The sequence below is a fragment of the Anser cygnoides genome, chromosome 18 (genome assembly GCF_040182565.1).
Source record: "Anser cygnoides isolate HZ-2024a breed goose chromosome 18, Taihu_goose_T2T_genome, whole genome shotgun sequence".
In the NCBI taxonomy this organism is placed as follows: domain Eukaryota; kingdom Metazoa; phylum Chordata; class Aves; order Anseriformes; family Anatidae; genus Anser; species Anser cygnoides.
In genome coordinates this window covers 11,207,650-11,230,028 of record NC_089890.1, presented here as the reverse complement: position 1 = coordinate 11,230,028, position 22,379 = coordinate 11,207,650, and the positions used below count along the sequence as shown (strand labels likewise).

Sequence of the window (22,379 nt, the reverse complement as noted above, 5' to 3'; positions counted from 1 at the left end):
TGACGGTATTGCTTGTATGTAATGGCTTTATGAGGGCCGTTATGTGTCTGCAGCCAGTGTGTGCCTGGTGTTTACCTTCAGGTCCTAGCTGATAATCCAGCCAAGCTGATGAGATCCGCTCCAGCTTCGGAGGTTCAGGGCACGCTGCCCGACACTATGGAAATGCAAAAAGCTGTCTGCAGCCTTTCTAGCATGCTTGATGCATCTGACGGCCAATACTTACACACACGGTGTAATGATAACAGCTTCCAGCAGATTTCGTGTCTCCGTGTGGCAGGCGCTGATGCACGCTGCAGCTGAGCAGGCAGACACAGGGCAGGAACGTGTGCTGCGAACAGCCCGCCCTGCTGGATGGCAAACACCGGCCTTCCTGGAGGATCTCGGCAGCATTTCTGTCTTACAAGCGTTTCGTTAGGCTCAGGTTTAAATTAGTACAGAGCTGAAATTTGGCCCGGAAATATCAGGGTCAATTTTAATTTTTCCAATCTCAACATCGGCAACTTCCTTGCAAGAAGAGTTGTGCAGACAGCCTGCTCTTTAGACGTGTGTTGTTCTCTGCTGCACAAAAGACGATGGAGCGGTTGGGTTTTGTTTTAAACACAGCAAGTGTGTTAGTTACAGCAAGAACACTGTAAAGCCTGCACCTACCGAGGCACCAGGCTGCCCAGGCGGCACAGGCACAGAGCAGTGAGCTCCTCTGGGACCTGGCACCGTTCCCCACCTGCAGCAGTTGTGGTTTTCATGGTAAGAGTGGAGAGCACAGCAAAACTGCAAACTAGAGGTAATTATCACCGTATGGCAAATGCTTCATAGGGTAAGGGAGGTTGTGTGCTCTGGTGGTTTGGTGCAGGGTCTAAAGGCAGGTCTCTTGAGTTGTCTTGGTGGTGTTTTTGTGATCTTCTTCCCTACACTTACATTTTACCTTTCAAAAACGCAGGTGCTTTAAGAGCGCCCGCTTTGCTGAAGTGCTAAGTGTTGGGCAAACTGAGTGGTTGAGACGGCAGGAGGGAAAAACCTGCAGAAGAGCAGGCTGGGGTTAATGCTCGAGACAGGTCAGGGGCCCTGCCGCGGATGCTCTGCAGCTCGGCACCTTCCACTGCATGGGGCTGTGCGAGGCACCACGGGGACCTTCGGCGGCAGCAGTCAGGGTGTTCTCTCTTCATTGTTCGGGCAAAAGGTGTCTGTTAGTGGGAGCTTTTACCTTAAGGAAAGGGGAGATCCCCAGGAGGAGAGCAGTTTACAGCCGTACCTGAAAGGAGGAAGGTGCATCTATAGCCCCCCAGGAACGCAGCAGCAGCTCTGCTGGCCTCAGCGGAAACCTGAGCAAGTGAGTGAATCCAGACAGTGGTGTAAATCCACAAATAAAATACTAAGCACGGCCTGCTGGGGCGTTCCAGGAAACCCAAGTGCTGCGCTGCAGGATCGCAGAAGGAGTAACTGTGTACATGGCTGCATGGTGGGAAAGCTCGTGCTTCTGGAGAGCTTGAGGCCTGACCCGAAAGTACTGTAGTCACAGAAATACTTCCCTGACCGTGCTCATGCCAGGCTTGGTAAACCCAAAGGGGCTTTGGAGCTGTGCACAGAAAGCATTAAGTTTCTCCCAGCTTCTCTGCTCCTCCTCGCTCTGCCTTGTTCAAACAAGTAGCACTTCTTTTTTCGAGACTTAACCTGAGTAAAATATATACCCTTGGCAGGAGTGAAAAATGTATTGCTAATTACGCAATTATTTTATTATGTAGCACTAGTAAAAAATGTCTAGTAAAGAATTAATTCCGTTAAAATAATTTGAATCAAGCAATTATTTTCTTAACACTAGAATTAGCTGAAAGTACTTCAAGTGGTTTATTACTAGCACTACATAATAAAATAATTGTGTAATTAGTAATAAATTTGTCACCCCTTTTGAGGTCTTTTTCTTTGCTCAGGACAAATGAAGAGGTTGGAGTTTTGTTTGGTGCTCAGTCCCCACTGTCTCTGCCAGAATTTGCTCTTATTCGCGATGAGAGGAAATAGGTTGTCCTTCTCCTCGTCAGCATTTGGCATTCCTTAAATAATGTGAGTTTCCTCTTCTTGGGTGCTCGGACAATGACCTTGCAAATGAACTGGAGAGAGTGCATCAGTGCCTATGGTACTAATACATAAATATATATAATATGCATAATACACTTTGCATATACCCCGTCCCATTACTGTATGTATAAGTGTGTGTGTGTATTTTCCAAAGAGTTAGGTGCTGAACTGTGTTTGTGCTTAATGTTAAACTGGGGGTTAAATGACACGGGGACCTTGGCTGGGGTCCCTCTTTTCCCCAGCAATGGCTTCCTCAAGCGATTTAAGGTTTGTAGATGAATCAAAGTGTCTGTCTTTCCAAGACTGTTACTGAAGGCCAGCCGGTGTGCGTTGCCATATGCAACCCACACAGTTCTGCCCTCTGCATTGCTATTTCAACGACTAGAAAATGTTAGACAAGTTGGGAGGTGCTAAGCAAGGGACATCAGATGTGGTAAAGGGGTTAGAAGGTGCTGTCCTGGGAGACATATGAGGAAGGAATACCTATAGTGTGTCAAAGAAGGGAAAAAAAGAAGAAAAAAAAACCACTTAAAGGCTATGGCTATTTATAGCAAGCCCAGAGGAGTGGAGAAATTATGTAGGGTGATGCAAGGAGTAACAATATGAAATTAAATGGGATGGGAAAGGAGGGGAAATTTGGCTGAACGCTGGGGAAAATGTCTTCTGTTTGGCTGTGCAAATGCCCCGGGAGAAGTAGGAAAGTTGGTCGTTTGGGATTTCTGAACCAAGGCCTTAAAAAGCACTGGAAAGGAACATAGGATGCAGTCCTGTGAGGACAAAGAGATAGACTAGATAATCCTAATAAGTATTTTTCATTTCTTATATATTTGATTCGATACTTCTAAATATAATTATGTGCAACAAAATATATGTATTCGAGGCTGCCTGTTTCCATTACAAACCACATCCATTACAAACTATATCATCTCGTCTAAATTCTCTTTGCCTTCATTTTTTTCTCTTTTATGTAAATCACCTTTGGGGCTGGTATTTTCAACGTGCTGTCTTTACACAGTGGAGTTGTTCTTATTAATTTTGAGCAAAGCGCCTAAGATAAATTTTAATGCCGGAAGAGGAGAGCACTGTTTCACATCCGAACCCTCCCCACGCTGGTTTTTATACAGGTGTGCTCAAGGTGTGCCGCCACGAGGCGTGCCGTGCCGTGCCGTGCCGCGGGGCAGGTGCCTGGCTGCCTGCTGGCCGAAATCTTGTCACGGAGGGCAGGCGGTGGCTTCTCACAGACCCGTGTGCAGCAGGCCGGGGTGGCCTGAGGACCCTGCGGTCCGTGTTTTGTGAACAGACGCGGTTGTGCTCCCACCACCAGGCCTCATCTCCAGAGACACGGCGTCTGGGAGCAGGGCCGATGTGGGAACGTCTCCCTTCCCGGTCCGTCCTGCCCAGGCCCAGATGACCCCAGCAGATCTTGCCGCACGGCAGCAGGAGGAGGTGGTTAGGAGAGCTGAACGATTGTAGTTTTTCCTTCGGTCTGACCACGCCTGGCCTAAAGCGCTGACATGCCGTGACTCCCGGTGCTGTCCCTTGTTCCGCAGACATGTACGACCAAGTGCTGAAGTTTGGTGCCTACATCGTGGACGGCCTGCGGGAGTATCGGCAGCCCGTGCTCATTTACATCCCGCCGCAGGGCGAGCTGAGAGGGGGATCCTGGGCTGTGATGGACCCGACCATCAATCCTCGTCACATGGAGATGTACGCCGACAGGGAGAGCAGGTACGGCCGCTCTGTCCTGCCTCTAACCACCCGCTTTGAGGCACGGTTACCTGGCTGAGTGAGGAGCAGTCAGTGAAGTGTGCTCAGAAATGTGCTCTTCAGAGCCCCTCAGCATTGCCCTGTCTATCAGACGGGCAGTTGGGTAGTGGCACTTTTTTAAGAAATAAAACTCGCATAAGTGAAGTTCTCGTTACCAGCGGTTCGGGATGTAGCGTTACAAGCAAACCCTGGGAAGCATGCTTTTAAAATATTTTTGAGAATCTCTAAAATACGGAAATACGGAATCATTTGGGGGGAAAAAGCCAGCCCTGCCTGGTGTAGCTGTAGCAGCCAGGAGCAGGCTGAACTAGAAGGACGGCGTGAATATTGCCAGTTTTACTTGGAGCAGTCCGGAGGAGAAGCAGGTGGGCATGGGCTCGTTACAGCACTGAGCAGTGAGGCACCACGAGTGCTACGGAAAACAGAAGCTATGTTAGATCTTTGTTTTAAATGTATTTAATCTGGTCAGCCATAGGATGTGGAAATAACCAGGCAAATGGGAAATGAACTAACACCTGACAGTGCAAATAGCTTTATTGTGTCAATGTCACCCCTCAGTGCTCAATTCCAGCGCTGTGCCTGGGCATATTCTCCTCCCAGAAGTAGGGGCAGGTGAAACCTTTCTCTAGTACCTTCTGCACTGCTTGGAAGCACACCCCTGCACGTGCCACCTTTTTTCCCCTTGGTGCAGCTGCCAGCAATTTTGCCCTGCTGAGGCGGTAGGAGTGGAGAGGATGTGCTGATAGCACCGGGGTGAATGCCTCCCTCGCTCTCTACTCCCGTCCCCTGCTTCTGCCCCGTACCTTTGTGGGATGCCAGCCGTGTGAGCTCGCCCCTTTGAGATCCGGGTGCAGCTTCCCAGCAGGTGGGATGTGAAGGGCAGTGTGTGGCTGGCAGAGCTGTAGTTGGACTCTACTGGACCTGAGCTCCGGTAGCCAAGAAAGAGATTGTTTTGCAGACTCTGCCATCCTGGCCCTACACAGCGTTGCATTTGCAATAATTCCCATCGCGGATGCTGCTCCACAGCCGGGGCGCTGACCTCCCTCCTTGTTCCTCCCATCCTCACGGTTAAAGGCTGAAGGGATTTTATTTACCAAACCTGAGTTTCAAATCACGTGCTCCTCTGCCTGTGACCTGGGAAGTGGGCAGGTCTCTGATGGAGATGGTTGGTTAGTTGGTTTGTTTCTCAAAGCTTACCTACCTTTCAAAAGAGCTTCCTGGTCACAGCTTGAAAGAGACCGCCAAGAGCATTGCTTGTACTGGGCTGCACTATGTGCTGTTGGACAGACATGGCTCTGCGAAGCCTCACGTGCATTTGTGGCTCTGGATAAATAATAGCTAAGATGCTTTCTCTTGTTCTCTCTTTCTGTTTCTGTTTCTCTTTCTTTCTGTTTTGTCTCCCTCCCCCCCTTTTCTTTTTTCTGCATTACTCTCTAGACAGCGTTGAACCATTCCATTTTGTGTTTCCCCTTGTCCGATGACCTGAAAGTGCCTTTCTTTTCTCTTTTCCCGTCGCTGACCAGAGGAGGAATCCTGGAACCGGAGGGGACGGTGGAAATCAAATTCCGCAGGAAAGACCTGGTGAAGACAATGAGGCGAGTGGACCCCGTCTACATCCACCTGGCGGAGCGCCTCGGTACGTCTGCGCGGGGCGGCGGGCCGTTAGCTGGGGGCTAATGAATGTGTTTATGGACCTTAAAAAGGGGCACTGAGGCATTTTATCAAATTCATGATAATTTTTATTTACTGTCATCTAACTTGGGAAGAAAACCAGATGAGACAAGCTGCATGGATGTACGTGAGAGAGAGAGAGGGTGTTTGTGTGCGTATAGCGTACCTAGGGCGTGTGCAATTATATAGAGAGTGTCTTTGTCAACTGAATTTTATTTTTTTTTTTAATTGATTGGGTCTTACAACAGACACTTAGTACAGTTGCTTGGCTCTAGTTTCTGTTTCAGGAATTTTTGGCCAAACCCTCAGCTGGTGTCATTTGACACAATTAAGGATTTGGCCAAAGACATTTTTGGGCTGCTGGACTGTCACTGTGTGTCCGAGGTAGTTCTGAGTAACAAAGTCTGCTGCTTTTCAGTTTCAGGAAAAGAAATAAAGATATTCTTCACCTCTTCAGTAAAACACGGGGTGAATTGCAGTGCTCAGCAGCCAGGGTGTCCCTGCATGTGTTGTGTTATTGCTGCGCCTTTCATTCCAAACAATCCCAACACCCGGTACGGACCCAACAGCCCAAAGTACAGAGCGTTCAGCAAAATGCACTTAATATCAGATGTGTGCTCTCCCAAGGGAATAGGCTCTTTAAATAGTTCTTTACTAGCTCTTACTATAAGAGTATCATCTTACAGAGCCTCTTTTTACTCCCAAAATTGACTACATTTTAGTAGTGGAGGAAGCATGCTACGTGGGTATGGTTTGAATTTATAAAGCCTTTTGGGATCCTTCAGGAGGAAAAGTGTTCTGCAAATGACTGATAAATCGTCTCTATTGCTGCAGTTACATTTTATTATTTGGCTTTTTTTTTTTTTAATTTATGGCAGTGCAACAATTTATATACAAAACAAGCATTCTGGTATGCCTTGGGAGGAGAATAATAATTGTGAAGGGTGCTTGGCGTGGTAAGAATCAGAGTGCTTGCTGAAAGTCAGGTTCTTCCCGATGTCTTCGATAGCATCAAAGACTTTTTTTCTCTTTTTGATAGTATTTTATAAATCTCTTTGTTTTCTCTCACCGTGCTGATTGCTTTCTGGGCAAGAAGCAGGCTAGCAGGTGTTTGGGGTTTGCAGACCAGCACGAGGCAGTGGTTTTATCTGCGTTCAAATCTTGCTCATGTGGGTTATGGTGTTAGGGAGAGTGGGCACAAGTACCCAGGTGGCTGCCTTGTTCTTCCCGTGTCTGTTTGGTGGAATGGAAAAAACGTTTGAGTGCTTGCAGCTGCAGCAAGGAAGTTCTTCACAAAAACTCACTTTTGGCCCACGTTAGGCTCGGCAGAGTCCACTGGGAAGCAAACAGACGGTGCGGCGGCACCAGGTGGTGGGGCAGGTCCCGGTGGGCGTGCTGCTGGGCGCTTCCCCGCCGGTTTGAGGCTGCCACCCAACTACTCCACGTCAGGTTCCCCCCCTCCGCCTTCTGGGGGCGTTCTCCTGCACCTTGGCATCCCACACGGAAGAGCTGCCGCTGAGTTGCGGGAGGCTTCTGGGGAAGAAGGATCCTGGTGTGTGCCTGGAGAAGGCAGCGCGCTGGCTTTCTGCTGCAGGCCGTGCAGAGGAACGGCACCGCGGCCGGAGTGCTGTTCCTGGGAGCATTTCCCTTCACCCTGCCACGGGCAGCAGCGGCTCTGCCGACCGACAGAGCAGCCTGCTGCCCCCACGGGAGGCTGGTGTCTTCTGTGGCACAGCGGCAGCACAAGTCCTGGCCCCAGAGCACAGAGCTGCTGGCGAGAAGGGCTCTTGGACTGCTCAAGTCCTGGGGCGGTGGAGGAAGTAGGAGAGCAGAGCAGCGTGAGCTTATTTTGAGCTTATTTATTGTCGTGTGCTGGGACCCTTAGCCCGGGCCAGGTGCAGGACGCCTGGGAGCAGCCTCCAGCCACATCGCGCAGGACCTCAAAAAATGGAGATGGGGAGAAGGAAGGGAAACGGTTTTGTGCCGGGAGTCCCAAAAATGCAAAGCCAGGCGATGTGAGGAGGCAGGAGCCTGTTCAAGGCTTTTCTCCTCTCCTCCTCTACAGAGTAATTACTCCCAGCAAACTCCATACACTTTAATTAAAATGACTGCAACACAAGAGCAAGTCACTTACAACTGTACATACAGAGAGCTCTAAAAGCTTCAGTCACTGATAAGCATCTCACTTAGATGGCTCGTAATTGCTCCCAACATCGGGCGATCATTGCTGTTGTTTTGCCACTAATTCCGTACCATAGCAGGAAAGCCAAGATTGCAGGACACAGTGAATTGCATAATTTTTTTTTTTTTGCTGGTTTTCTTTCTGGCCAATTTAAAATTTGTCAAAGTCGGTCTTCTTCTGGATCACTGCCCTTTGATATTTCGCGCACTCCATTTGCCACAAACAAGCCGCAGGGCCGCAGTTCATGCTGACTCCAGCAGAAGCAGAGAAAGCTCCATTTATCTTACACTGCCTGCTGAATTCTTACTCATTAGCTGGGGGTTCACTGCCTCTCTTTAACCCCTGAATGGCTGTCATCCCTCCCCGGAGCTGCTGAATCGTGGGGAAGAGGGGGACGCTCACAAGCATGTGCCTGGTGCGGAGGGGTGGGGAAGCGGCGACTTGCTCATTCGAGGCATCCCCAGCCACTGGCTTTCGACTACAGCGGGGGAGTGGGAGAGCAGGGAAGGCTGGCAGATATTGAATAATTTGACATAAATCTGTTCATTATCAATTCTCTGGCACTAGCGCCGAAATGTTTATTAGCCCCGTGTTTTATTAAAATGTCACTCAGAGCCGTGCTATTGCGGAACAGCGAGCCGTGCCGAGCAAAGGGCAGGGGGAGAGGATGGCCCCTGTCCTGCCCACCACGCCGAGGAGGTGAGCAGCGTGAGCAGCGATCCCCTGGAGACACGGGAACCATGCGAGCTGCAGGCCGTCGTTGGGAAGAACATGGAGATCCAGTTTTATTTTGCTTATTTGTTACAATTAGAGTAAAGCAGTTAGGAGTGGGATAGGAATTCAGTTTGCCGTGCAGATCGCAGGCGTGTAATGTAGCGGTTGCGTGGGGTAACGTAGGCAGGAATTTGGTGGAATAGGAATAAAAGGAACGGCAAAATGGGTCCTGGTAGAGCAGGGCTGGATACCACGTTACCACGTTTCTTCTGTCAGGTATTTATCATGGTAAAAGGGAATTATTTGTTCACCTGGCCGACGGGATGCCAGCGTGAACATCCCCTTCAGCTGACGCCAGGAGAAGGTTGGCCGTGTGCTAGCACGGAACTCTGATTTTATTTGAAATGCCCCTTTTGTGTGCGTCCGTGTGCGTTGTACGGGGTGCGTGGAGGGAGCACGCAGCTCCACGCCAGCAGCAGCACTCGCAGTTTTCCTGCACAGACACGGGTGCTGCAGACAGCCCTCGCCTTCCCTGCGGGGGCGCAGGACCAGAGGCGAGCCTGCATGGCCAGGATGTGGCTGCCAGTGCCCTGGGCTCAGCCCCATTTCCCAAGGGGCTGAGAGCTTCCATCCCGTGGCCCGTTTCGCTCCCAGCTTTAGCTCGGCAAGGTAGATTACAGTTCAAAAGTCCAGTAATTATTTTCTGGGGGGTGGGTTGTTGGCTCGGTGTTGCAATTAATCAAAGCGCTGCTTGTTTTCTTGAGCAGCGACTAAGAAAAATGCTGCTGCTGCGATGCCATCTCTCATGGAGTCCTGGACGAATGCAGTCAGCACGGCTGTAACTTTTTGTCTTCTAGGCGATGCTGATTTTCAGGAACTGCTTCTGTGTGCAAGTGCTGCTGCATTTAAATTGTTGTTAATTCACAGTCATGAGTCTAGAAGAACAAGTGCTGATTTCTGCCAGCTCCTCCGTGACAATTGGCATCTTCAGTATCCTCCCAGGAGGCTTGTCGATGATTCTCCCAAAATACAAATTTTTGGGAATTACTTACCTGCCACGCTTTGACCCTTTGCTCTGTTGCTAACTCGAGGCCTGAGGAGCAAAGGGCCGGGAGGGACCAGGGCAGAACATTGCCCAGTGCAGCTCAACGAGGATATTTCAAGCCTGTGCCACGAGCATGTGTGACCTTCACTGCTATTTCATAGTGCACCTCCGTAACATAAATCCTCCTGAATATTTAGCGAAGCAATTACAAGCAGTCTCATTTAAAGAAACAGGCCACAATCCAAAAATGCCCGTCTCTCCGGGATGTGAGTGGCTCTCGGTGACCTTCCCTCTCCCCCCCGAGCAGTGCCCGGCCGGGAGCCGTGCTGGCCGGGCGCCCTGGGGCCGGCACCTTCCTGCTGCCGGTCGCTGCTTTCAGGCAGGAGCTGTGCTAACGGCGGAGGGAAGGAAGGTGAGGTGCAGGCGGAGGGACTGCTGTTGTAGGTATGGAAATCAGACGGGACGGTCCTGACCAGCGTTAAAATTGACATGTAATTATGTCACCGGATGGCTCTGCTGGTGTTATTTGGAAAGAAGTCCCCGAATTTGCCTGTAATACTTGTACCGTTGCACTAACCAGTCCCTGTTAATGCCCCTTTGTAGGCTGCAGAGCTAGCAGTGTTTGTATTGCCCGGCTCTCGGCGTGGGGACCGCTGCAGATCGCCTGGGTCAGGGGCCTCGGTGCTGGGTGTCTGCCCAGATCCTCGAGGGCGTGTTTGAGGAGGAGGCAGGAAAACGGACGAGTAAATGCTTTGCCACGCTGAGGCTGTGTGCCGAGGGTGAGGGAGAAAATCCCACATTTTAACAGCTTCGAAACCATAAACCATCAAATTGATTCAGAAGCCGCCTGGCTTTCTGCAATCAGAGGGAACCTACAATAACATTTCTTGAAGTCATTTTGTCTAACCTGTTAAACTGGTCATATTTAAAAAAAAGCACTTTGCTACTAAACGTTATGGGAAGCCGTGATTCATGGGCCTGCTGAGCCATTTCCATCTGGCAGGGACTTTATTAAAGGCAGCGCGCCCGTCGCAGCGCTGGAGCTGCCACCGTGCGCGGGGCGGGCGGGAGGGTGCTTACCCCGACGAGGTTTTTTGTTCAGTGGGGCACAAATCAAAATAGTTTAGGTGTTGCTTTCTCCACCGCGATGCTTGCCCTTAACTTTCGGAGAGGAGCATAAATTGGCTGGGGACAGTCACGGGCTGCAGGAGCGGGAGGGAAGTGTTTGGGTCCCGGGAGGCCAGATCGCACCGGCTGGGGACGGGGAGACCTCGGTGTCACGCCCGGCAGACAGCAGAGGCTGGCAGCTGGGGAATGTTTTAGGTTAAATAATCCATGTGGGTGGGTTTACACCGGGTTTTGTTGGTTTGACCAGCTGTGTTTGAGCGGAGGGCGTCAGCAAGGACGGATCCCTCGCCTGTTGTTCATGAGGAGCTTCTGGAGGGTGAAGGGCATTTCGGCAAGACCCCTTTTCCCGGCAGGGTCCTGGACGTTGCTCCTCTGACCTCAGAAGGGGCTCGAAGAGACACAGAATGAAGAGGTCTTGGTACGTTCCCACAGTGGTTGGGCTTTTGGGGCTTTGCAGCTGCTGGAAGCGGGGCGAGGCCCCTACCCAGCCCCTTCCGACGGTGCCGGTGGCTGCGATCCGCCCGGCGCCCTGTATAGCTGCAGACAACCTGGTGACTGCGGAGCAAAGCTCGATCCAAGACAAATGTGATATTTTATGGCGCTCAGAGTGCCGTCTTAGAAAGTGTCCTGCGCTGCCTGCCAAGTTCGGAAGGTCGCTCGTGTTCTTCCTTCCTTGGAATTGCCGTCACGTCTCACCTGCCGGCCCCACCCGCGTGCCGGAGCCCGCTCACTTCGCGTCTGCATTGCCAGGTGGTCGCTGCAGAGCGCTGCTCCCTTTGTTTCCCTATTGATTAGCGGCCGATCCATACCCGGAGGTCTATAATGTTCCTATGATTTAAACTTTAACAGTTTCATTAACTGTCCAGTACCTTTAGAGCAAAGGAATCCCATATTTTAACTCCCCTCATCTTGCCAGGGTAAGATTTGTGGAAGGAGACTTCTTTTCCCCAGAAATAAATAAATAAAGCCCCAGCTTTTTGAAAAAAACCCTGAGGCCTCAAGATCTGACTAGAAAAGAAAGAAAACCATTCCAAGATATTTAATTGTACAGGGGGCTTACAGGATTGATCGAGAGCTTAGCTTTTTACAATAGTCCAGTGAATAAGAAATGCTCCTGACAAACGATCGATGATGGGATAATCACTCTTTATCCCCCCTCCTCATTGTTACCTTCTTTCTTTCAGGAGAACAGGGTTCAGAAGTCAAAAATCTTTATAGACGCTGCTTTTAAATTAAGCAGAAAATAGACATTGACATATTTGTTAATCTCACCTAAATCATTACTGGGCCTGGCTGCTTTGACTGTACACCGTGTGCGTGGCGGAGAGGCCGCAATACACGAGCGGTGCTGGCTTGGAACGGGGGGATGTAGGAACTTGTGGTTTAACGGGGATAAATACCTATAATTCTTTATTCTGAAGGCTGTAAGAGTAGCTGCTCTTAATTAAAACCTTCTTACTAGCACCTGAAAGGTGAGGCGACATTTGTATTGGTAGGTATGTAAAAACATGGCTTTGCCTGGAAGCAGCGGTGTGCGGCTGGCCTGGGACTTGGAAGCGTGTTGGGGTGCGTCCGTGTGTCTGTCCGTGCGTCCGTCTGCTGTTCCCACCTCCTCTGACGGGGAAGAGGAGCTCGGGGAGGACACGAGGTCCCGCTGCGTTTGTGGGCTGGGCAGCGACCGGCCGGCCGGACGACGCGCCGCTGTGTGCGTGGCTTCACAGCGCCCGTGGTCCTCGCTTAAGGGAGCGGTGTGTGGGACATCATCCTTTTTAGGAGTGAGTCCAGTAAATCTGTCGCTTAATTGACGGCTCAACTCATTGGCATTTAAATGGAATGAGTTTCCATGGTGAAACCTCCTTTGGAGCTGCTGCCTGAACGTGGCTGGCAGGGGAGCTGGGCTGGAGCACTGGGGTTTAACTCGAGGCTGCTTGGCGTGGCCTCCAGCTGATGGGCCGGCGTTCGTCCTGGCCAGAGCAGCCTGGGTTTTGCTTGAGTGCAGGAAGGGGAGGAACCTCCCTTCTCCCTCTGGGCTGTCAGCAGCCGTCTGTACAGCCCTGGCTCTGACCTGCCGAAGGCCCCTGACGTGCGGCTGTGCCTGTTGCAGGTACCCCTGAGCTGAGCCCTGGGGACCGAAAGGATCTGGAGACGAAGCTGAAGGAGCGGGAGGAGTTCCTGATCCCCATTTACCACCAGGTCGCCATGCAGTTCGCCGACTTGCACGACACGCCCGGCCGCATGCAGGAGAAGGGTGCCATAACTGTGAGTGCCACGGAGCTCGCCCCGGGTCGGGGCAAGCTGCTGGGGGAGGTAGCAGGCTCAGAGGAACTCGGTGTCCTGTGGGGCTACAAACAAACCTCGGGCCCAGTGAGCTGGCTCAGACGCAGGGGTCTGTGTATTTCTCCTGTGCGAGTGACATAACTGTGTCACGAGCGCACACCTTTCCTTCCTGTGGGGAGCAAGGCGTCTGCGTTTCTCCGTGTAAACGTCCCTCGCTCATTTTCTCCTTCTCCACCTATGTCTCGGGCAGGACATTCTAGACTGGAAAACTTCTCGTACCTTCTTCTACTGGAGGCTGAGACGTCTTCTTCTGGAGGACGTGGTCAAAAAGAAGATCCACGATGCCAACCCCGAGCTGACCGATGGGCAGATCCAGGCTATGCTGAGACGCTGGTTTGTGGAAGTCGAAGGGACGGTAAAGGTAAGAGAAAATGCAGCTTCACCAAGGCAGCAGTCTGTCTTGGGTGCGAGTTCAGTGAAGTGCTCCCAGGTGTTCCCGGTCATGAGCTGCTTTATGGGAACACTTTATATCAGGCCAGAAAAGCAAGTACACTCAGCTCAATAGGCTTTTCACAAGCACGTAGCACCACTGGTATGAAAACCTGAGCGTCTTGAAAAGACGAACAGCTGTCTCAGCAAAGCAAGGAAGGAGGCCCTAGGAAGGAGGCTGCGCAGAGGTGCTGCTGGCTGGCAGAACTGGCAGCAGGAATCCCAGCAGCCTCAGGACACGCTGTGCACACCCCCCTGAACATCTCCATCTCCCGGTGTCTGCGCACGGCGTGCCTGAAATATCACTGCAGAGCTGCGAGCGCTCGCAGAGGCGGGGGGAACGAGCTCCCCCAGCTGTGGAGACCAGTCCCTGCGGCCCTCGGGATCCTGTGTTGTGAAAGCAGGGTTGTTATTATTTTTTAATTATTCTTTTATACTGAATAATATCCTAAATCCTGCACTACCCACTGATGCTGGGAAGGGAGGAGGGGGTTGCTGTGCTGCAGTTCTGTCGGGCAGATGTTCCATTCCTGCAGGGGGCATTTCGGTCAGGTCTCGGGGCAGCAGCAAGGAGCCAAACCATGGAGCCGTCCTGTCCTGCTGCTTGTCCCCGCTGTCCCTCTTCCTCGGGGTTGGCCTCACCTTCCTCCCCTTTCCCTGGGCCCTGAACTCAGCTCGCACGCGCCCGGCAGTCGGTGACCGTCACCAGGTCCCAGCCCACAGGAGCCCCTGGGTCCCCCGGGCTGTGCAGGGCTTTAAGGCCACGTGGAGCCGTGTGCCATCAAAGGCAGGGGCACAAATTCGCTGCCAGATGTAACTGCTGTGGTTTGGGGATGGGGGGGTCGCCTCGGCACCGTCCTCGGCTGATGGCTGTGTAGAGGATTTCTCTTTTAATTGCGCTCCAACTCTGAAGCTGGCAATCTCTGAAGAGCAATCTCTGTCGTGGCTCTTAGGTTGTTTTTGTCACAGTCCTCCAATCTGAGTTCTTTATTTCATTTTATTTTATTTTTAAAGTCACAAACACTCAGGGGTTCCAGAAAAGGGGGGGAAGTGCTCTCTGGAGGGCAGCAGGCTTTCCAAGGTAGCGTCTGAGCGTCTTTAAAAGCGGGCATCTCGTTAGCTAATACATTACACCAATCAAGGAGAGTTATCTTAAGCCACAATTAATCTGCTCCCTGGCATATGTTGATAGGAAAGCATCATGCTGTTTCTTAATTAAAAGCAAACGGATTAAAAATGATTAATAAGAGTATTAAATATTCTCCTAAAGTAAAAGCTTTGGGATTCTTGGGTAAATCTAGCTTTACGCAGGTCTGCAACCGTAAGGCAGCTTCTTGGTGTTTTTTTTCCCTTCCCTGAAATCTTCCTAAGTGCCCTACTTTGTATGCAGGGAGCATCGCTGGCATGTCTAGGGGCAGAAGCAAGGAGGAAAAACTAACGAGTTTAAAATAATAAGAAGAAAAAAACAATGAAATAAGCAAAATCGTGAGCCTGACGTGACATCACCGTTTTAAGACAGTCATATACATAATTTGTAAGGAAAAAAAAACCCAAACACCTGGTGGGAGTGTCGGGCCAGAGTCTCAGCCTGGTACCCGGGGAGCATCTTCCTGCTGAAAAGGACGCATCCTGCCTCACGGGGGGCAGCCTGCGGGGGCCGCCTGTCTCCCTGCCGGCCCCGTGCCGTGAGGCTGCCGCTGCTGCTGCTGCTGCCAGATCGCTGCGAGCACCGGGCTCGGCCTCTGCTTCAGCCGGTACCTGTGCAGCACGTCGGGCAGGACCCGCACTGGGGCCGGAGCAGGGTCTGCGTGAGGGCCCCTCGCCACGGCACAGGAGCTCCCCGCGGGTGTAGCAGCAGCTTTGTCAGCACCGAGCGAGCGTTTCTTGTGAGAGTCCTGGGAAAGAGGGAAAAAAAGTTCCTGGACTACGGGAACTGGTAATTAAGTACATAGATAAAAGGTCAGCAGCGAGGGGGTGATAATTAAACAACGGGTCGTTAGTGCCAATACCGTCTTTGCGCTCCTCTCCGGTATTGGCAAGGCTGAGGGAAGTTAGCTGTGGGGTGCTGGTGGCACGGCCACGGGATTTCCTGCAGTGAAAGCGTTTTGCTGGCTTGCTGCTGCCGCCCCAAGGGTGCCCCGGGCTTTCACAGGCGCTCGGACCTCCTGTGCTGAGGCTTCACCTTCGGGTGCAAACGTCCATGGTGTGCCACCAGCTCCCTGCCCCGCGGCTGGCAGGACCGAGCGCGGTGCGGGGCGGCTGCCCGCTCCGCTCAGCCAGGCCCAGAGCCACCTCCTGAATTACCGCACCGAGCTCATTGTCATTCTGACTTTGACTTCGTTAGTGATAACAGAGAAGGATAGTGCACCTTTAAATGACGAGCTTTGTGTTTAATTACCCAAATAAAATGACATAAATATGAATGAGTGCTAATGGTGGTACTTGCTTTTCCGGAAACCATTAACAAAACGATTCTTAAATGATTTGTAAAGAAAATGAGAGGAGAAGAGAGGAGCGAGAAGGCTATTAGGCATCTAACACACTCCTGAATTATTATGTAGTCAGCTACCTAGCAAATATCAGGTGAAATGATCTTGCAAAATTAAAAATGGGTTTTGTTGCCAAGGCCTCTCGGGGCTGCGGACGCAGCGACCTCCTTCAGGCAGGGCTGTGGGTGTCCGGGCTGGGTCGTGGATCCCGCGCGCTGCCGTGCGCTGACACCGCCTCAGCCTTCAGGTGGTGGGGGCTTGGGTCCTGGGACGGCTCAGCACCAGGGGACGCCCTGCTCAGCTGTGCCCCCGGCCCACCCTGCCCTCCCCGCGGGGCATCTGGCTGTGGCCTTTCGGAATCTGGCTTCTTGGCGGGGACAGCTCAGGGGCATCCCTCGCGGCTCAGGCAGCGATTCGGCGGTAGCCAGGAGGAGATGCAGAAGAAATGAATCGTCTTGTGACTTCTGCTAGTTGGTAGTTGTGTTTATAACAGCCAAGCACAGTGGAAAAAATACGGAGGGCTGTCCCAAGGCTGCCAGGAATTGGGTTAACTTCCAGGAGCGGCACATGGGGAGCGGGTGCCTGCAGTCAGCGGTGGGCCCACGGGACTTGGGGCGGGCGCTGGGACCCGCGGTGACACTTGCGGTTTGTTCACAGGCGTACCTGTGGGACAGTAACAAGGACCTGGTGGAGTGGCTGGAAAAGCAGCTAACGGAAGAGGAAGGCGTTCGCTCTGTTGTGGATGAAAACATCAAGTACATCTCCAGGGACTACATCCTCAAGCAGATACGGAGGTAAGCCAACCGTGCGGCCCGGCACCGCTGCGGGAGCTACTGCGAAATTTTTTGTACAAAATCTACATCTTGTGGGCTCTGCCTGGTCTGGAGAGCTCCTGCCAGGGCAGGTGCCTTGAGCAAAATGAGCGGAGCAAATGAGCAAAAAGACACCAGAGCGGGGCTCTACTCCAGCAGCACCCAAACCTCCTGGGCCATGCTCTGCCCTTCCCTAAAACGAGAGCCGTGAAGATCCAGGGCACAGAAATTTCACTGCTAATGTGTCTTTCTCCATTTGAGACAGATAATGGAAAATTATTAGTTGGTAAGAGGTCACATATTTTGGAGGGCCACATACTGCGTGAAGCAAGGAGAGAAAGCAAATCTCTGAGCTGTGCTACGACCGTCAAAGTGGGGCATTGACCACACACGGCCAGAAAACCCTTAGTTTTCATCTCTTTATTTTTTCCAGCCCTAGCCTTTGCAGACAAGCTAGCTGCTTCTGTGCTCAGTGTCGTAAAATGCCCGGTTCCTTTTGATTATTGCTCAGAGCTATAGCAAATAAACCCCCTGATACTAACACAGCGGCAGACAATCCATCCCTCCTGCCTGTCCGAGTTCCTGTTCGCGTTTGCAGACACTCATCCTGCCTCGTGAGCCAAACACTGCTAGACCTGAAGAGATCTAATTCTGATAATTTTTATGTCTTAGACTGGAGGTCTCTCAGCTTTGCCTCCTGGAGCGCAGAGCCGGAGGGCACCGACCTGGTGCGGTTCCTGCGGTTTGCCTGTCCCTCTGGCTAGGCAGGACATCCCATGCACGCGTTTCCATCGGGCTCTCCACCCGTGCTGCAGCAGGCAGGGCTCCTGATGTCTGGGAGGGGGCGATGGGAGCGCCCTCGGCAGCCTCTGAATGCGCTGCTGGTGGCACCAGGGCTCGCTCCTGCCCTCCCCGCACCTCCCCTGCTGCCCTGGGTGGGCCCGGCCCAGCCCCATGGGGATTTCAGCCTCCGCACATCCGAGCTCTGCCACCAGCGCATTGATCGGCGCAAAGGCCCTCGGAGCCCGCACGGCTCGCAGTCAGTTAACACAAGTGCCTGCTGCCGCGGCCGCTCTCTCTTAAAGACCCCATATTTCAGTCCTCCCTGACGGGGAGCTGTCGGACGCGCTCCGGTGCGAGGGCCAGGGCTGCCGTCACTTAACTCTCGCCTCTTTCCAGCCTGGTCCAGGCCAACCCGGAGGTTGCCATGGATTCGATCGTGCACATGACCCAGCATATATCACCCACCCAGCGAGCGGAGATCGTGCGGATCCTCTCCACAATGGACTCGCCTTCTTCAACGTAAGAGCATCGATTTCCCGTACTCCCCCCTGCCCGGTACAGTGGAGGAAAAAAAAAAAAAAAAAAGCTCAGAATTGCCCTTTGTCTGCTCGACTGCGACCACTGTACCGAGACGGGGAGGCTCAGGGAAATGCTGGAAGAGTGACATTTTTATTTTTTCAAATCAGACTGGCCAGAGGAAGTGTGTTCTTTGGCCACAGACACGAGGAAAATGTATAAACACAAGCGCCTGCGGAATTGAGTTACAGCTGTCTAACTGTACCTTATTTATTTAACAAAGTGTGACTGGACCAATGCATCAGTTAGCTGTTCGACAAAACCACAGCCAGGCAATGACGGGTACGCTGGTACCGTGAGGTCTTGGCATAGCCCAGCAGGGGCTGAGCACGCCCCTGTTCCCCTGCCCGCTTCTCTCATCACACCCGGCCTGGCAGCGGCCGCGGGGTGCTGCCACGTGCCAATGTTACACCCCTGACACCCCCGGGGGCGTTCGCTGCGGGCCGAGGCCAGGCAGGACCCTCGGGTGCAGGTGGGAGCCCCCCCTTGTCCCTGGAGCTGGGAAATCCTCCTGTGTGGTGTCGTGTGGGCGAGTGGCATCCGCCACCGAGTCAGCCCTCTTGTCTCTGTCAGCCAGTGCGATTTTTATTCCAGACGCCTGTCTTGTTACTCGGTAGTAGAACAGCATCGAAAGCCGCATGGCCATGCTGTGCCTGAGGCTCCTGGGCTTCCCAGGGCTGCTCCCCAGCAGGGGAAGCGGCAGGACAGGGCTTTGCGGGCTCAAACCCTTTGCCTTTGTGCCCGATTCTTTTAGAACGGGTCACTAAGGTGTGTGAGAGGCCCTTCTAGGAGGAGATAAAAGAGGAGGCCAAAACACAGCTGTTCAGCCATTTCTGCTCTGCCTTCCCTACTCATTTTGAGGGGTAACACACACGGGGCAGCCCCACTTCTGCATATACTTCATCTAAGTGCGAATTCCTTTCATATGAGTAGGCAGCCAAAGCAAAAAGCAGATGCGTAAGGGAGTGGAAGGGACAGAGTCAAACACACAATGGGGTTAGAACTGCAAAAGGAAAATTCGGTTCAAGGCACCTGAGCAGCTTTTCTCCTGTGCCCATCCCTGCCCCAGAGCTGGCGTGAGCGCCGGCCGCACCCCTGGGTCGCCCTCATGGGCAGCTGGGGAAGGGACCCAGATCCTTCACACAAGACAGAAATATTAAAAAGAAGTAACTTCTTGGTCATCACGTTCTTTAGCACCAGCTGGCACGTTCACCTGCTCCAGCGGTCACTGTGCAGCCAGAACGGCCCGCAGTTGGTCCACAGTCGCTGTTGGGCAGGGAAGTGCGGAGCCACCCGGGGCCAGGCTGCCCACCGAGACTGCCCCGGGGCCTTTGCCAATCTCGACACTTTTTTATTTTCAAGGGCCTCCTGACCATAATAAAAGATCAGGTACGCAGGAAGTCTGTAAAAAGTAATGTTGGAGAGCTTACACCGATGATTGTCTTAAAAGTATTTCAGATTTTACGAATCCGCTTTTAGTATTGCACGAATCAGAAGGGATGTTTTTATGAGAATTAATTACAATGCCAGTGCCTCACACCTGTGCTCTTTCCTTCCGAGCTGCAGCGCACCCCCTCTGCGCATGGGGTGCGAGAGCTCTTGCAAAATCAAGGTGCAGCACCGTGGGCAGCTGCTCTCCTCCCCAGAGCGCACAGCAGCACGGCCCATGGTGCCTGGAGTCATCTGAAGGACTAGCCTCGTCTTAATAGTTTAGAACCCTAGTTTGATTTCAAAGACTCTTTTTTTCCACTAGAGCCCCCCGAACAACCCCCTAAAGATGCTTTTACTTAGGCCAACCTGGGCTGCAGCCGGACACAAAGGACAGACAGGGAATGTCTCAGCCAGGCAGGACTGCTCGGGGTGGGCGAGCGCAGCGCACGGACGTCTCGTTGGGCTCCTCCGCTGTCACCGGCATTTCCTTCGTGGTGCTGTCACAGACCGGTGCATTGCCGTGGTGTCTGCAGGTGTCAGTGGGAAATGTCCTGGTGCCCACAGCTCCGTTCCCCGTGCTTGGGGGGGAGCTGCAGCTGCCAAAGTCTGGGCAAGAGCAGAGCCCCTCTAGCTCAGCGTTACAGGCACTGGGGCAGGCTCGACTTAATTTGGGGGTAAAGTAGCTCCAAAACAAACCAGCCAGTAGTTAGCGTCGGAGCTGGTTGGAAGTTGAAGCCTGGCTCTAGCCCTGGGAGCACTGTGGAGGTCCAGGAGCGCGGTGCCAGCGGATGCCGCGGGGTGCTGCAGGCGTGCGGGGCGGTGCCCGAAGCGAGCCGGGCGGCGGGGCAGGCGCTGCGGGGAAACCACCCTCGGTACATACAGTTCTTGCTGGTGCTGAAGTATTTCACTTACCTCAATTTCTTTTAATAAAAAGAATGAATTACATCTCTCTCTGTTGCCAGGAGTGAAAAGTCTGTCACCCCTCATCCCGAGCGCCCCTCGGGGAGCTCCGCTTTTCCTTAGGGAAGGAGCAGGGAGGTTTCACGCAGCACCTCCCGAAGGGGCCCGGTGGCTGCCCATGCCGGGAGGACGGTGCCGAGGCACCGCTTGGTCTCGGCTGTGCCCCCAACCTGTTCTGCACGAGCCCCTCATGAGACTGTGCCTGGCAGGCCCCTGTTGCCCCTTGTTCCCACCCGTTGTCACACCTCTGGAGGTGTTTGGAATAAACCTTTTGGGATTTAACAACACGGGTGCCGGCAGGAGGAGCAGCTCCTCTCCACTGAGTGCTTGGCGCTGAGCCCCGCTCTGGGCCCAGCTCCCAGCCCGCAGCTGCTGCCCCAGCGAGCCGTTAGCAGTTGTGCCCCCTCCCCAGCCTTATTTTCCTCTTTAATGTTCGACTGAAACAAGCGAGCAGGGAAAGCCCAGCGGCAGCGAGCCTTTGAGGGTGCCACAGAAGTCCCCTGAGCCCTCTCCCGGAGGTGTCACAGGGGCAGGGCCGCGCTCAGCGGGAGCCCCATGGAAATTTCACCGCCAGGACCTCGGCTGTAGGGCTGTCCCCGGCTGACCCCGGAGCGGTGTACCAGCACCTTTCCAAAGTTCCCTCTATTGAAGGTTCGTTTTGGGGTGTGACGTGTCAAACCGGCCGATGTTAGCCAAGAAAACCCCAGCCGTTATTCTCACGCGTTTCTCAAAGCAGAGTCCTGATGAGCAAAAGCATAAATCACCTTAACAAACATCATACAATTTGGATGGGGGGGACCCTATTGAACTCTAGAAATGCATTTAAAACTCTTTAGCCTAAAATATCTACATATTAAAATGCCAAGAAAAGAAGTACCAAAGCTGTAAGCTCTCAAAAGCCCGAGATCAAAGTGCCATCATCTTTTAATGTAAACCTTTTGTTGCATCAACAGTCTTAAGAGGGATGAGAGACATCAAAATAAAAACTGAGACAAACTGTGGCTTTGTAGCTGTTTTTTGTTTTAGTCTCTTCTCTCAATTTGGGCCATGAAATAGGTCAGCTCCATTACTGATCAGCCTTCCCACAAATATTTAAAACAAATTGAATTGCACACCCAATACCCATCACAATTACGCCAGGCACAATAACTAAATTAGCAATTCAACAAAATAATTGGAAATGCGATTCTCTCTATTCCACAGCCTCCCTCAGGGGTTTGGCCGATCTATGGGGGGAAAACTCTGCTTTACTAATTCTGCAGCTAATTAGAGACACACTTGTAAATGAAGTTGTTTGTCTGAAAGTTGAAATTCTTTTGCTATTGTGGGGTTTGGGGGTGGGGTGGGGGGGTGTACAGAGCCCCTCCATCCGTCCCCCCCACCAGTCACACGCGTTAATTCCCACATACACCGACTCGCTGTGCAATGTTTTGCAAAGGTGTAATGCCCATTTGTGTAGGTACTAATTAGCAGCTGTATCATGAATTAATATAGAATTAATATTCTGTTGGGGGGGAGGGAGGTCTCGCTCGCTGTTAAACGGCAGCACTGAGCTTTAGGAAAACTTGGTGGAGAGCACCCTGGTTATCTGCGCCCGTGTGACTCAGCGCCCGAAGCTCTTGTCCATGCCACAGCCCCGCGGGCCCACCAGGCGCGATCGCTGCGAGCCCACCACTGCTGCCGCCGGGCCAGCAGCACCTGCCCCAGTTCTGGGGTTACTGGGGTTACTGGGGGCGGACAGCATCGTGCGCAGCTCCAGCCCCGGAGCCATGCACAGCACCCAGGAGGACAGCGGGATGCGGGGCACAGCCGGGGCTGGGTGCAGGCACATCACACCGGCTGTGGTCCCACGGGTTGCTGCTCGGGGATGTCACGGGCTGTGCATTCTCCTGCAGCACGCTCACATCCAGGCAGCGAGAGCGTTTCTGTGCCCGGAATCCAGCGCCGCCCTTAGCGGCAAGGTCAGCGGAGGAAACGGGGCCCTG

General features: G+C 52.8%; 1 protein-coding gene across 9 annotated transcripts in view; it reads left to right on the top strand.

Moving 5' to 3' along the window:
* Nucleotides 1-20,384, top strand: part of ACACA (acetyl-CoA carboxylase alpha) — a 135,318-nt gene extending 114,934 nt beyond the window's left edge. For all 9 annotated transcript variants that reach the window (XM_066979529.1, XM_066979530.1, XM_048074035.2 and 6 more), the window contains 6 exons: nt 3,621-3,798; nt 5,361-5,473; nt 12,682-12,836; nt 13,105-13,275; nt 16,490-16,626; nt 17,824-20,384. In XM_066979529.1, coding sequence (XP_066835630.1) covers nt 3,621-3,798; nt 5,361-5,473; nt 12,682-12,836; nt 13,105-13,275; nt 16,490-16,626; nt 17,824-17,950 — 881 coding nt within the window. In that variant the 3' untranslated portion in view covers nt 17,951-20,384. The remainder of the gene's footprint in view (nt 1-3,620; nt 3,799-5,360; nt 5,474-12,681; nt 12,837-13,104; nt 13,276-16,489; nt 16,627-17,823) is intronic.
* Nucleotides 20,385-22,379: the final 1,995 nt, after the last annotated feature.